The sequence below is a fragment of the Scomber scombrus genome, chromosome 22 (genome assembly GCF_963691925.1).
Source record: "Scomber scombrus chromosome 22, fScoSco1.1, whole genome shotgun sequence".
Taxonomy (NCBI): domain Eukaryota; kingdom Metazoa; phylum Chordata; class Actinopteri; order Scombriformes; family Scombridae; genus Scomber; species Scomber scombrus.
In genome coordinates, this window is record NC_084991.1 from 17,160,164 (window position 1) to 17,176,002 (window position 15,839).

Consider the following 15,839-nt stretch of genomic DNA (forward strand, 5'->3'; position numbering starts at 1 on the left):
TATTCATTATGAGAAAAATAAACCACATATGATCAAATATTATAAAACAAACTTTATTAAACAGTGTGTGTGGAGCAACTTTATGTTTGAACATAAATAGATTTAGTAAGCCGGTCAGAAGATTCTGCGAGTCAGTTTGTAGGAGCACAATTCATTGATGACACACGTAGAAAGAGAAGGTAACACAGTGTGCAGTTTACCAGTAGGGGGCACTGCTGCACCATTACTGCTAGTAAAATGTGTTGCTCATTGGTATGTAGAGTTTATAGATTGACAAACACAATTATAATCCCATTGGTTCAACATGAGATTAAATGACAATGTTTTGCTAGATTTGAAAGTGTGTGACTTCAGTAGTATTTAATAAGTGCTTAATTCAGTCACAGTACTGTATTGGAATGTTGGAATGCAATAAAAACATTTGTACAAATAAATTCATGTTACACCTTCATTCAGTAAAATGTTACTCTTCTTCTTTTCACTGTATCAAACTTCATCAGCCTTTATCAAACATGTAAAAGTTACAAATTACCTTTTGGCTCTTGACATTCTTGGCACTTAGACCCTCATAGACATTCACTAAAGACCACATAAGAAAGCTCTTCATACTTCCAAAAAAAAAAAGAAAGTTATTTTGGCAGCTATAGGTATTGTATCATGTATGTAAAAGCTACCATGCACTATCAAATAGGCTGTATAAATATTGACAGTCAACCTGCTGCACAAAATAGGCACCCTTCTTAACAAGTCCTCAATATAACCCTTATGAGACCAGACTGTCCTTTTATAAATCAATAGTTTCGCTGCAAATGCTCAAAGCATCAATTTGTCTGCAAGCACTGATGAACTCTTCCTGCACTGATCGATCAGCGTCAGATGACATGTCGAGGTCCAGGCTCTCCTGTGATGCCGCACCCAGTGTATGATAGTGTCTCTGTGGGTCAGAAGAACCCTGATGGCCAGAGGACACCACATGGCCCATTTCCTGTAGAAGCTGCCTGGCATTCCTCTCTGGGCTCGGGCAGAGGACCAGTGAGGAGCCCCCGAGAGAGGCTCGATAAAGGGAACAAGAGGAAGAACTGCCCCTCCAACGTTCAGGAGATGAACAGCTGGAGGAGGAGGACAGGGAGGGAGATGGTGGAGCGCCCACAACAGTTTCTCCTTGAGATGTAGCACAAGAGGGCTGGGGTTTAGGGGCCATCTCTACACAGGAAGAGGTCCGATAAAGTCCAGGGTCAGCTGAGAGAGGATCACAGAGGCCATTGCTGGGAAGCTCACAGTGGTTGTTTATAGATAGATCACTGCAGCGAAGAGGCCTCGTAGAGCTGAAGAGGCTCATGGGAAAGAGGGCCTCACTGAAGAGTGCCTCATCTATGCTGCGACGCAGGTTGATTGGTGAAGGTGGCCGCAGGTCTGTAGTGGAGTCACTTGTAAAGGAGGATCCACCTGATGGCTCTCCGCCTCCTCCATCAGGTTTTTCTGAACCCTGCATGTCCAAATCCAAGTCCAGGTCTCTGTAGGCCAAGGCCCGGTTGCTGTGGTACAGGAGATCCAGTCCATTCAGGCTGCGACCAAGCCTCTCATCCATCAGAGTGTAAAGAGGAAGGCTCTCTGTCTCTCCAAGCCCAACTGTATCAACAATGGCGAGCTTTTCCTGCTGGCTCAGGGTCCACTGGTAGCTCCCAGGTAGGATGGGTGATTTGGACGCCAACAGTTCAGTCCAGCAGCTTCCAGCAGCTGGGAGGTGGTCAGAACAGTAGACAGGTTGTGCCACCACCAAGGCTAAGGTGAGACAAACCCCTAACTCACACAGCCTGCAACTAAACTGAAAAGCCCACCAAGGCCAAGGGTGGAAGACTTCCTCTCCCCCAGCAACACCCATTGCATTGAGTATTGCATATAACTGCAGTCCAGCACACGCTAAACAAAACAGTGCTGAAACACAAACGGTTACAGCTGCACGGTCCCAGTCCCGGCTTTCAGCAAAGGGACAGCGGTTGTATCGCTCAGCAGGTGTTGGAGATGTGTTATTCAGGTGGTAGATGTGCTTCGAGTCTGCCCGCACGTAGATGTAGAACACAAAATAGGCAGTAGACAGAAATGTTGCCAGAATTACAAAGGCTCCACGGGAGATGAGTGAAAGAAAGAGGCAAAGGGGAGGCTTTTGCTCGTAGAATTTCAGTAATGTCACCGGTCCGAATGCAGCAGTAAAGTGCAGGGCAACCAGGCAGGCCAGGAAACAGGGTCTCTGGAAGGCTGAGTAGGAGAGCTGCATTCTTGAGCGCATGGAAAGGAGAAGGAAAACCAAGCCAAAAGCTGCAGTCAGGCAGGGGAACGGTGCCTCATAGAGCATGAGTGAAGCCTCAGGGGAGGATAAGCGGTCCTGGTGACCGTAGGCATCGTACAGGAGCAAGAAAGATCTGGTACTACCAGCAGCCAGTAGAAACAGGCTAACCAAAGCAAAGTACCCACAACCAGATGGACATCGCAGTGGCAGGCAGAGCAGGTTGAGTGCTGAGGCCAGTGTCAGCATTGCAAATACGCAACCGGCGCCATAAATATGAGCCTCCCAGGCCAGGCCCCAGGCTGCCATGGCGCTGTTCCAGTCAGTGTACAAGGGCACCAACATGGGTGGAGCTGGGATTAGAAAGGGGTTGCTCGAGTGGTTTGTGGTGGTGGTGTTTTGTGTGGGCTTGATGTTTGAGGAGGTTGTCCTGGAGTCCCAGGTGTCAGAGAGATTGCAGATCCCAGAACGTTCTTTATTGCAGTCTGGAAGGAAGGTGCCGTTGCTGTCCATCGGGTCTGACATCCAGTCTTCAGTGTACAAAGTAGTATGTTGGGTCTCCGGAGTGATGCCTGAAAAGAAAGCAGAATTTCAGTCCTATCATGATTGCAGATGATTATTTAATTAGTAATTGAAGAGGAAGACAACAAGAAAATCAAAGAGAACAAAATGGCTCATATCCAGCATGGTGAAAGCATGCTTTCCTCCTAATGTGCTAATCCTGTTTAAAAGCTTGTAAGAAGGCAACTTCAAACTGGGCTGGTGTGTGTGTGTGTGTGTGTGTGTGTGTGTGTGTGTGTGTGTGTGTGTGTGTGTGTGTGTGTGTGTGTGTGTGTGTGTGTGTGTGTGTGTGTGAGATCAGCCCACTCAGAACCACAAAGCAAGTTTCTCTTGGATTACGTAAGCCATCTTGAGTTTCCATGCAAGAGCAGTTAATTATGATTGAGTTAGACATGTTTTAGCACTGTGAAGGAAATTACTGTTTCTAGGGTGGTTTAGCTTTGGAAATTAAGAGGTAACCATGTATATATGTGCCTGCATGAACATTACTGGGATGCCTGCAAAGCTCATTTGCGCCGTACTTGTTTATGCAGTTCAATTATTGGGGATCGACTTGAATGGGACGAAGCGCGAGTCACTTCACATAGCATATTGTTTCACTGATGGGGAAAAAGACAAACATTTTTTTCAGTTTTCATATTTCCACATCAGTGCGCTTCACATCATGGAGCTTGTTCTTTTCCATAAAACATAACCATAACCACGTGCACGCTATCTTTGCAGCACAGACAAGAACATATTGAGACCTTGAGTCTAATAATGGCAGCTTCAAAACCTTGCCACAGAAAAGGTAGTGTGTGTGTGGGTGGGGTGTAGGTCTGGGTGGGGGGGGGCAGCCTCTAATTGCATCTCTGTCATTTGCACACACATAGGCTCATCACTCATTTTGCTGCAAGCTTATCAGAGACAATCACTCCTCCATAAAGAACCAGGCGCTTTAATAGACCACAGAGACAGGGACATATGACAACGCAGTAAATCTCACGGCAGGTAGGTTTAGTGTTGTGTGCGTGCATAAAAACATTTAGAGTTAATTTTGTGTTGTGTGAGGGTTTTTTATGTAAAATGTAGCTAAATACAGCCAAAAGCATTACTGGGACTTTAAATACCTCTAGCAAAGTCTGGGGAATACATTATATCTGATGGTAATGTTATGCGCCACTTAAGGAACTTTAATGTGCAGACGTCAGCACCACAAAACTCCTAAATCGTTGCATATGGATTGGAGATGTCATATTTGCTTCCTAATTAAAACTAAAAGCGGAATTCTTGTGGTTTAGCATTTTTGTTTTAAGTCCTTCTCATCTGTCCTTTTAATGCACTTTTATAGGCTGTATTCTTGCATTTCCTATCCCACCCTGCCCTGGTCCCATAATTTGCTCTTTTGTTTATGATTTCCCTCCAACACCCATTTCAACACCCACAAAAAGGGGATACTCCCATAGGTGGGTTTGTTATTTTTAAACTGAGACAGTTTTCTGTAGCAAACTATTCTCTTTGGCTGCTCTGAATTTTGCAAGCCTCTTCCCATGCTCTATGTTTTCTGCTTCAGTTGCTTTCTGCCTGTTTTTCCAGTTGTACAGATCCAACACATGGCAAGACAGGGTAGTGTCCATTATGTTTAACATGTGTAAGTCTGCAGCTCTGGGGGGGGGAGAGTGAAATGGTTGTCTTCTTTTAGTGCTCTAACATTACCGAGATGATGCTGAGATGCAAACAGCCTGAAGCCCTTTTCACTTGGATTCATGTTAACTGTGACATTTGTGTCAGTTTGTGTTCATACTGGGTTGTGTATAGGTGCATTTGCATGTGTTTGTACTGGTGTCACTTGCTGTACTGAAGTACCTCTTGTGAACAAAGCCATGCTCTCTCTCTCTCTCTCTCCGCTTCAGATCCTCATGAGTGGCAGAAGATTTATACAAGTGGTTAAGCATAAGCTTTAGGACTTCTCTGCTGTCTGCCTGCTGTTGACAAAGTCTTTATCATTTTTCCTCGTTCGTCTCCTAACCCCAGAGCTGAATCATAGTCCCAGGTTGTAATGAAATTGTCAAGCTTGAGGAAATATGACCCCACTGCCAGCTGCCAGTGCATCTCTCAGCACGACGCAGCAGTTTTATTTCATTAGAGTTGTCTTTTGATGCTTCACAGCATCCTCAATAGGAACAGGATGAAAAACACAGATCGATGAGTTTTTGAAACACTGTTTTTTGCGCTGATTCACTGTTTTTTTAATTAAGCCCCAATGTATCTTTTAAAGTATAGGAAATGCTGTTAAGATGACTCCCTTATGCATTCTTCTCATAATGACTTTTCAGGACAGCACTGACATATATCACAATATATATAATTAGGTATGTGAGCGTCAACCAGTGTATTCAGATATGTCACATATTCACACACTGCTGTTCTGACACGAAAGTACAAGCTGTGGGACCGGGCATTAAGTCAGTTAAGCAAATGGATTAAACATCATGTTCCATACTGATGTTTAATATGACAAGTGGGAGCTGCATTTCACATTCAGTGATTGATTTATCATCACAGCAATGTCAAAGGAGTCTGGAAATCTCATAACACATATTTTATTTGAAATATTTTGCAGAAAAAAATGACGTCAAATTAGTCAAGTAAAATTAAAAAGTCATTCATCAAGTTTGAATATTCTGGTAACTTGTGAAAGACATGTTTCAGTATTTGTTTTTACATTTTATGGACTAAACACTAATCTTATTTCCCAAAATTGTTTAAAAAAAATACTATATAGTTGGAATAATATGTATGTATGTATATGTAGTTGAATAATAATGACAGGACTTTGGTTATTAGTTCAGTACAGTATAAATTGCAGGAAGAATAAGGCAGAACTATGTTTAATCTTTAAAGCATTAAATGAGGGCATTAATTATGTCAGCGCTATGACAAACCTGCACTGTAGGAGTGCACTGACAATGTCACGCTATCATAACAGACTGTAACTGTGTGGGAAATGTGGCTGGAGCGTAAGACAAACCAGCAGCTGCAGGCATTTTGAATGTGGGGGCCACTGATAAAGTAGGTGGAGTCCAGTACAGTGTTATCCCAATGACTTGTCTGTCCGTTTGTTTGCTTTCCAGGGCGATGGCGATGATTTGGGTGCCACTAAGTCAGGCAGAGTGGAAAAATGTGACTGGAGGTTGAACTAGTGCCATGTTTTGTTGCCTCGCTCATGACGATTAATGTCACATCTGAGCTGCCGGGCCGGCCGAGCGGCCTGGACAGGGTTTGGTATGTGGTGGCTGCAGTACAAGGATGGATCAGAGCGTTATGTTCCACTGCATGCTGCTCGGTCATCTGACACATTCCTGTGGGAACAAGTCTCTCATGCTAGGGACAGTTAGACATTTACAACAGACGGATAAAGACTGAAAACAATGTCCTCTGTGGACACCAACTGAGAGGCCATTCAAACTAATTTAATCTTTTAAAGACTTGGAGACGGAGTTCCACACAAGTACTGTTGGGGCTGATGGAAATATCATTAGTTCTTCAGGTACAGGGTTAAAATTTTGACCTATTTATGGCTCTAAGTTAGAGTTGTAAAAATTCTGAAGGACACAAATGTCTGTACCAACTGATTTATATTTAGTCTGTACTGACCAAGTGGCAAATTGTATGTTAAGGCTCAAATTTTGATGAACACGACTATCTTTCACAATTTCTGCAGCATATGTAATGATTACTGTAATTATGACTGTAGATGTATGGTTAAGTCAGATGAATTTCAGATCCTAGAGCAGTCTTAAGACATTTAAATCAATTATTAATACAAAGCAATTGCACACATTCTAAAAGATAAATGAGCAGTAATCAGCTGAAAATTAGAAAACCTACATTAGACGCTGTGATTCACAGATGACTTCATGTGAGAAGTATTTTCATTTAGGTCTCAGTGGAAACACTATTAGTGCTTTGAGGCTATATATTTCTTAATTTATTTGGGTTTTGCTAGTAAATCTAGAAAGGCCTGACCTGAGGCACGATAAACCAGCTGAGGCAATAAAAGGTGAGGGATTTCTCAGTGCATAGACCACAACCCCAGACTCATCTTGAATTGGCTGCGAGTTGATTCTGCATCGTGAAACTGAGGACTTCATGTAGTTTTCCTCTGATTGCCTTCATTTTCAATTTGGCTCACCTCAGGAAAAAAAGCAATTTAGTGGGAGCTCACGGAGAAGTTAGATGGCACATACTGAGGAGGCGCTGGTCGTGTGTGTTGGAACCCGGGAGGCTGAGTTTAATCTGATTCCTAAACAGTTGCAGTTTGTGCAAAAAAAACACCTGCCCCAAGCAAATAAGAGAGCCTATATGATAACTGCAAATGTGTTTATGTGTAACTTCATATGGCAGACAGAGTAATAACACTTGTGTTTCACTCATTCGCTCGCTCACTCACTGACTCATTCCTGACAAACCAAACTAGGGAGCCCTTGGGCATCCCATCGTCAGCAAGTGGCACATTTGACAAATCTATTTTTGAAAATCACTTGACAACATCTGCTATTCTGGGCGAGGTAATGTGGGTTACATCTGCTCCTGTGAACTGGGCTACATGACAAATATGAAACCTTTTTTAATTTCATGTTGATGATGTAATATATTAATGAGGTTATGTCCATTGATATTCTACATAATATATTATACACAGATTTATATAGGGATTATATACATCTGATAATAATTATAATAATGACATTTATACATTCACTAATGTATAAAAGGAGTCAGTCGACATTTCTATTCTGTCCTCATGGACAAATCCCAAAACTGGAAAAAATAACACTTTTAAAACTAATTGAAAAAACCCTGTGCAGTAACTCTACTTTAAGTGCTTGGCTGTCATTGGCTAGCACTTCATCAATAGCTGTATGTCTTTTCAGTTTTTTAAAGGCAGGTATTATTATCAGATTAATGAATACTTATCTGAGAAGCAAAACAGTGAAATATTTGTATATCAGGTGGGCATTGTTCCCTGTCTCTTCGGTTCTTACACATTTTCCAAAATCACAGCGTGAATGAGCAGATTTCTTGTCCCTTTGGAAGCAATTAATGGCTTCAGGCTAAGGATGCAGGGTAATTGTTTCTCCTAGTCATCTGACAGATTTATTAACAGACATTGAAAAAGCTACAGGATGGCTTATCGAAGAACAGCATGCAGTCATTTTAGTTGCCTTCATAACAGCATTGCAGAGCAAAGCGATGGGATTTTTGAAGTAAGTTGCAGTGTTTATTTACATCTTAATGAACATGTTTGCTCACCTGTGCTCTGTGGCAGTGATGTTAGCAGTTTAGCGTATGGCGTGGAAATGCCTGCCAACTTCGTGTCACCATCCCCGTCTGTAGCTGTAGGAACCACACCTTCCTCAACCTCATCCTCCTTATCCTCTTTAGCTGGCAGCTCTGGGAAGACACAGGCAATTTAACTTCTGAGCAATCTCAAAGCCATCAGGAATACAGTTTAAATTACACAGTATTGCAGCTCTAAAGTAGTCTCAGAAAAATAGATTAACAAATCTGGAGCCTGCCAAAAAGAGAGTTTAACCCTCTCCGTCCTGTGCTGACATCTGAGACTTCACACTGAAGAAAAAGGAAGGACTCTATTTCTTAACCCAGTTCTGTCAAATGGATCGGCCTATCATCCACTTAGTTGTAGCCATTCATCCATAGCACAGTAGTCTGGCCCTCTGTAGTCTAATTACATTGACATCCCGATGTGTGTGTGCTTGTTTATGAATGTGTGTGCATGGGTGTGTCCGCCCTGGTCTATCATGAACCCAGACGTCTTGTTCCACTGTCCTTATGAAATCCCTGTTCTTGTTTACCTCCACAGTGGAAGTAAACAAGTAATGGCATTTCAGAACATAAAGAGAAAAAAGATAAAGAAAGCAAGAGGCAGAGAGAATGCAGAAGTAATGCCTGCATGATTGAATAGCACGACAGAGCTGCATCTTCTGTTTTCCCTTTGGTACACTCACAGAATAATGTTTTCACAGTCAGCCCTTATGGACAGAAAAACTGATGAGCTGACTGTGAGGAAGTGTGAGATACCAAGTACAGAGTAAGTTTTCAATATTGACAGAATTAATATTAATAAAAGATACCAAGGCATGGGGCTTCTGGGAGGAATAATGATTTACAAAAAAAATCATAACAGCTACGAGGCAATATAAACTACGATCTCATAATCTAGGTCATGCAAACGGGGCTTGCTTTAATCATACGTTTAAAAAGTCTCCAAAGCAAAATCTGTTCAAGACTTAATTGCACTGTTGACCTCCACGCAGCTGGAGATTTGTCCAAAGGGAGAGGGAGAGTAAAGACTGACAACTGTATGCACACCTGCACAAACACATGAAACTGTTATTGAAGCCAGTCTTCATAAACAGATTTCAAGGTGAGATTAAGTCAGAGACCAAAGAATTAACTATTGTCACTTTTAAGTTCCAAGTCAAGTGTGAGGCTAGAACTTGTGATCTGAAGTTGGATTTACAACCTTAAAAAATCTGAGTTTGTACAAATTGGTGATTTTGTTCAAAAAGAAGTGCTCTGTCTGTTCAAAAGATTACTAGTTGGTGAAACCTTTTGTAGTTGAAAACCTTGGATTTTACTGGACTTTTTTTTTTCAAATCATTTGCTTTTGAAGTTAGAAGTAGGTAGCTTTTACAAAAAGCTTTTCCCTTTTCACAAAAGGAAAAACGACTTTTTACTCCAAAACTCCATGTTCTGACAGCGTCTTACAAGAACTCGCAATAGTTTGGTTTTATAGTGTATTGAAATTAAATTGTTTGTTAACTTTATTGAGTGACTTATACAGAGAAACTGGACACTGCAGCCAGACCACCTCATTGCAGCATCATAGATCTACAGTTCAGACACACTGATGTGCCTTTAGTGTTAGATTTAACTACCACAACTAACAATATCTTCCACAAATGAGACATAAGGACTATTAACATATTCACTCACTCACTCACTCGCTCACTAACTCACTCACTCGATCGCTCACTCACTCACTCACTCACTCACTCACTCACTCACTCACTCACTCACTCACTCACTCACTCACTCACTCACTCACTCACTAACTCACTCACATCCAAACAGTGGAAGTCATCTCTTTAGCACTTCACAAGCAAAATTACTGATGACCAGCTATTTACACAGACTCTGCTGACAGAGCAAAATGAAAGCAGAAAGGGATGAGAGAAGAAGGCTTGTGTGGACTATCTGCATTTTACTTATTGAACAACTTCTACATTAGTGCTGAATTAACATTTTAGGTGTCTTCTTAATTAGTACATATATTAGCCATCCATGCGCCTTTCTTCACATGCACATAGGATGAAAATGTAGTTTTCACTGTGGGATTTAGCCTTAAAGTATCACCCAAACCGGTGTGGTAGGTGTAATTCAAATGTAGCACAATGTGAAGTGTTTCAGAAGCTCTTCATTATCTTCAGCTATTAGAAAAAATTGAAGATGATGTTGCTGTCCATTTCATCTACATAAGAACTGAGTGAATTTGTGAAAGGGGACATGTGTGGGTTTGTTGCAGAGACATTCAGCTAATAGTGATAAGAATGAATAGGAGTATGAATATCAGTGCACATAATCAGATGCATTAAAATGGGATATAATGACTGAGATACCTCATCTTTAGTTTTTTCCATAATGTACTTGCATAAAATTGCATCATGTCGCTGCTATTTTGGTTCATTTTCAAGATGGTTACTAAGGGATTTGTGGCATTTTCTAACCCCATTACATTCTTATGTCTTGCATTAACAGCAGTATGAATAAAGGGGAGGAATAATCCTGATTGTTCTATAATTATAGATTTGCATCACTCAGATCTTTTCCTGTGGTTGATTCGGCCTGAGCACTGTGGGTCATATCTTAAAAACAAATTGTCCTAATCCTTCCAGTTTTATAAAACTCACAGACTCAGTCTGGTTAAAGTCATTGTGAGAGGATTAACATAATATTTAAGTCATCACAGTGTTCTCTATTTGCATTTTGCCCATTTTTTTGTGTAAATTCTACTGTATACAACGACACATTTATTCATGTCACATACTGTGTGCATAAAAATTATTTCCATAATCAATTAATCTGTCAATGGCTATGCTTTAGCTGTTTAGTTCAGCGCTCAGATCACAGAGACAATATATCCTTGCAGGTATTAATGGAGTGTGTCATGGGTCTAGTGTCGCCACTGCCTATTAGTACAGCACACAGTAATGGAAAAGATGGGAGGAGGGGAAAGAAGGAGCAGGATAAAGGAAGAAAAAATACAGCAACAGCGATCTTGGATATATATATTTTCAACCCCCACACCACATCATCCTCAACCCCAGTTCTCTTTCCCCTTTTTTTCTGCTCTCTCCTCTCATAATTGCCCTTGCTTTTGGATGTCAGAGTGTCACTTCGTACAGAGTGTGACACAGATGCAGAGCATGGCTTTTTTCATTCCTCTCAGCCTTCTCAAGGGCAATCTCACATAGCAAATATTCTCTAGATCAATGACAACCCAGCTATTTCACATTGGTGAAGGTGTTTCACAGCTCCAGTAGTAAAATGGTTCACTCTGTGCAGCTTTAAAATACATTACAGCACACAGCTGCAATGTTCACATTGGGATAATGTATGATAATGCAGGGGTGCCGTGCTTTCATTTTCATATTAGTCTCCTCTTGTTTCCTTTGGCGAGGTGTCATTTAAACACTGCAAGTGAATACTACACTAGTCTGACTTCAAGGGTAAATAAATGTACATTTTTGTTAGCTTTGCATCCTTCTTGGACAACCAGAAGCTTCTAACATTCCTGTCAAGACATTTTATCGTTCAACGCAGCATGGCTGACATGTCCATGGAACAAAATGACAGGGATTTGTGTTTGTACAGCAGCAAATATGTTTCAAAAAGGAGGGAGGGATGGATGGAGGAGACTAAATGGCAAGAAGCATGTTCAGCATCCATGAGCAGCGACTGGCGGGCGCATGGTCCCACAGGAGAAGTGGTGGTTTCGCTGAGTGTGCGCTTAGAATACTGATACATGACCACAGCAGCCCTCCCCATCCAGGGCCAAGCCCCCTCCTCTTTATACCACCACACGGTGCACAACCGAAAACAAGTGTAGACACAACACCAGGCAACACAGACAAAACACAACACCAGTTTCTGTGCAAGCAGCGTAAAGTATAACATGGGAGATGTAAGGTCTGGAACATTGACTGTGCCCAATAGTGTCTGGATTCTGAGTGTGAAATGTATTTGTGACTGCAGATAAGAATAATATAATATAAGAGAAAGCTCATTTTGAGAGGATTTCAGTAATATAAAACAGAGATGATGACTCATGTAATAAAATATGTCAATTTATCAATCTGTTGCAGTAAGCAACTGAAAATATGCAACACAATTTTCAAGGTAAGTAAAAGCCTTACAATAATTGGATTAAGAAACATTTAACATATAATTTGCATTGGCATTAGTACAGTAAATATCATATTTGATGCTAAATGTATTGCAAAAAGGGTAATAATAATATATAACATTTTATACCATAATTAGGATTTATAATTAGTCAGGATTAATTGCCTTACAATAGTTTAAGTCTACTTGCTTGTGTATATATTCATTTACAAAATTAAATTTTGATTTCAAAATTTCATTTATGCTTTTGTTGGGTGAACAGCATCAAAATATGGAAACTAATACACAGAATATCATTGTGTTGTATTCATGCATAACTGTATGTATGCATCCGCCAAACCATCAAGGTTTTATCAGATGGCCGCTGTACCTCCCTGGCTCAGGATAATCAACTCATCATTTTCTGATCCAGCCTTTGACCCTAAATGATGAATGTGTCTGTACTCAGAGGAGGATCTTCTTCTGAAGGCTCATTAAGCATACAGAAGCCAGACTGCCACCAGTGTTGGGGGGATGGGCCGGGGAAGGAAGGAGGTATTGCCTCAATATCGTGTCAATGTCTCGAGAAACCTACTGGCTACTGGTAGCTGCTTTTTGATCATCAGTTTTCTTCTTTTCATGCACTGTGGAGAACAAAACCCTCACCAAGCAGCATTCAATCATATACTATTTCCTTCCATTGACTGAGGTAATGGCTTATGCAATATTGGAGTTGCAGCTTGAAAACTCATTACAGTCTATTAAAGGGATATTTCAGACTTTTAAAAAAAATATATCTGGTGTTATGAATGACTCACTGGAGATGATTGTGAAATTCAAAATTAATTTAGGGAAAGGATGGGGTCAGTAAACAATGTAGCACTCACAAAAGGTTGCACAACCGATCTGATGCTTTATTTTCCTATTCAACAAGTTTGTTGAGTAATGCAAAGTCTGTGAGAATCAAGTATTGGAAAGATGTTTCATTCTGTTGTTGTGAGATGTTTAAACATTTTTTGGCTGCTCTATCCTGTATTACTTTGGATTTCTGCAAGATGCCATGTTTCTGGGATTCATTCATCCAAAGGATCAGTAGCCAGAGCTAATGTCTGTGCATTAAAACCGCAACTAAGTAATCCCATTATATGAAAAACAATCTGAAATATACCAAGATACTTTCTCAAATATACATAAATTCCAACACATAATTTATTCATGTTAATGTTGATTCCAGACTTGTACTACCCCGAGTGTTGACAGGGTTTAAACATGATCTGGATTTTTGTAAATGTCCGACCTTTGACTTCTTACCATGTCAGAAATATCATTGATCAAGTTGAACTGTCAGTCTTTTGACAGCCATCTATTGAACACTTGAGACCTGCCTGCAGATGATTGATCACATCTATTGAGTCAATCCAGCCACTATTGATTGTTTAACTTTTGCTTACCTTCTGTTATTGGGAAGTTAACCTTTTGGTTCTGGGTTGTGGTTGTTATGGATACCAGCAGTAGTTTGTGATCCATCCCTGTGGTAGTGGTGATTACCCCCGTCTGTTCCTCCATGGACCCCGAACTGGACTCAGAGAAGCCCCAGTCAGTCTCACTTTGAGTGGGGTTCGTTGTTACCATTGTGGCCTCTTCAGCACTCAAACTAACAGTGGAGTCTTGTGGTGGTGTGACAAATGTAGTTTGTGTGGACATGGGAGTAACAGGTCCTAAAGGGTGTCTGGTCAGTGTGGTCTCCACCAGTCCTGGGTTGATTGTTGTGGTTTCAGCCACTTCCCATGTCAAGGCAGTGGGGACTGTAGTTTCTGGTGCTGTTGTTGAAGAGATCATTTCTGAAAAACCTTCAGCTTCCTCTTTATCAGTGTGTTCCTCAGGGAGGTGTTGTGAAGTAGCACCCATGGTGGGTCCGGCTGCTTGTGTAGAGCACTGTGTTGAGTGGGTATGTGTTGCATTTTGTTCAGGAGTGCTTTTGCTGGTGGGACTTTTGGTGAACACAGTGTTTCTGATAGAACTGCTTGTGGGAGAGTAGGAGTCTGAAACAAGAGTATCTTTGTCGCTCTGCGCTATGCTGCTGTGTGGAGAATCTGATGTCCCCGTGGGAAGTGGTTCTGTCCTTATCTTTGTTACACTGGTTAGGAGCCCCTGAGTCAAAGTGGTGGGTGGTTCAGAGGCTTCAAAAATGCTCCCTTCCCCTGAACCCAAGTTGTCTTGCAAGTGATCGATTGGTTCTATCAGCCCCTCTGTGGTTGTGGTCAATGCAGGAGCCTTGTCGTTACTGTCCGAAATGAAGGGGATATGGAATGGCAGTGAGGGAATGGATGGTAACTTTGGCAGAGATGGAGTCCACCAGTATGAGGTCTGCTTATTTTCAGGTGGGTTTTCTTTTGATGGCGTTGGTCCCCAGAGAGCCTCTTCGTCAGCCAGAGCCTGCCAGTGAAGTAGCAAAAGACACCAGAAGCAGAGCGCAAAGGTCTGGTGGAGACGAAGCATCCTGTCGACAGTGGTGTACGAATTGGTCACATGTTGTTCTCCATTCTTCGGCTCCCTGAGGCGGGTTTAGTTGGCTTTTCAGCAAAATGGCCTAGAAAACAAGAACACACAGGACACTGAGTGACACACTTTCAGTCCACCCTTGTATAGCTAAGTTTGAGTTCAAGAAGACTTGGTAGGATTCACATCTGTTTTCTGATCTGATTTTTCTTTTCATCAAACATTTTTGGAAGCCTCAGTTTCTCAGAGTGTGACCTCCTTTTCAGCAGTTTTTTTTTTCAGACTATAAAGTAAATCAAGTTTACCACCCATTACAAGCGACTGCTGAAGTTAGCAAGCTGAAAATATGTCACCCACCACAAATCACAACAAGAACTTAAATATTACGGACACCCCGCAATTAGTGGTGTCCTGTTAGATGTGGTGGTCAGTATTTATGTCATGCTGTTGCTCACATGCATACTGTGTCACAGTTGTTGGGCGGTGACACAGGCTGACCAATTAGGGTAAAAAAACCAAACTTCCATGCATATGTATTCAACTCAGTGAGGAGTGTTCAAGAAATAAAGTGTGTGTTTGTGTGTGTTTGTGTGTGTGTGTGTGTGTGTGTGTGTGTGTGTGTGTGTGTGTGTGTGTGTGTGTGTGTGTGTGTGTGTGTGTGTGTGAGTAGGGTAGGGGGAGGTTAGTAAAGAATTAGGGTCCAGCTTTCGAGCACAAGAATAGAGGGACCTCTTTTTCTTTTGTGGAGCACAGAGTGGTTCAAAGTCACTAGCCTGTTGCCTCAGTGAAAAGACTGAGGAACCAAAGGAATTTCCCCTGTGAGAACAACAACCTGTATGCTTTACTTGTACTTAACTCTCCCACTGGCTCCCCCTCCTTCTTTGGACTTACTCTCTTTCAATCTCAGATTTATTAGTTCTTTAAAGGGTATGGAGAAAGATCTGTTTATTTGGGAGTGATCAATAAAACATCAATATTCACAGAAAACTGCAATCACAGTGAAGTTCTCTCCAGCTTCTCTGTCACGCTGTCCTACTCTTCATGA

At 41.5% G+C, this 15,839-nt stretch overlaps 1 protein-coding gene across 1 annotated transcript; it reads right to left on the reverse strand.

Moving 5' to 3' along the window:
- Positions 1–8: 8 nt before the first annotated feature.
- prrt4b (proline rich transmembrane protein 4b) lies at positions 9–14,869 on the reverse strand. The gene is made up of 3 exons (XM_062443556.1): positions 13,747–14,869; positions 8,141–8,281; positions 9–2,856 (listed from the first exon to the last, which is right to left on the reverse strand). The coding sequence occupies exons 1-3, from the start codon at positions 14,792–14,794 to the stop codon at positions 785–787; spliced, it is 3,261 nt and encodes a 1,086-aa protein (XP_062299540.1). The 5' UTR covers positions 14,795–14,869; the 3' UTR covers positions 9–784.
- Between the last annotated feature and the right edge of the window lie 970 nt (positions 14,870–15,839).

Excerpts from the sequence above, each read along its gene's own strand:
- prrt4b (XM_062443556.1), bottom strand. The coding sequence starts at position 14,794 with ATGCTTCGTCTCCACCAGACCTTTGCGCTCTGCTTCTGGTGTCTTTTG. Across the intron at positions 8,282-13,746 it reads TAACTTCCCAATAACAGAAG|AGCTGCCAGCTAAAGAGGAT; the intron begins GTAAGCAAAAGT and ends GTGTCTTCCCAG. Across the intron at positions 2,857-8,140 it reads ATCACTGCCACAGAGCACAG|GCATCACTCCGGAGACCCAA; the intron begins GTGAGCAAACAT and ends CTTTCTTTTCAG.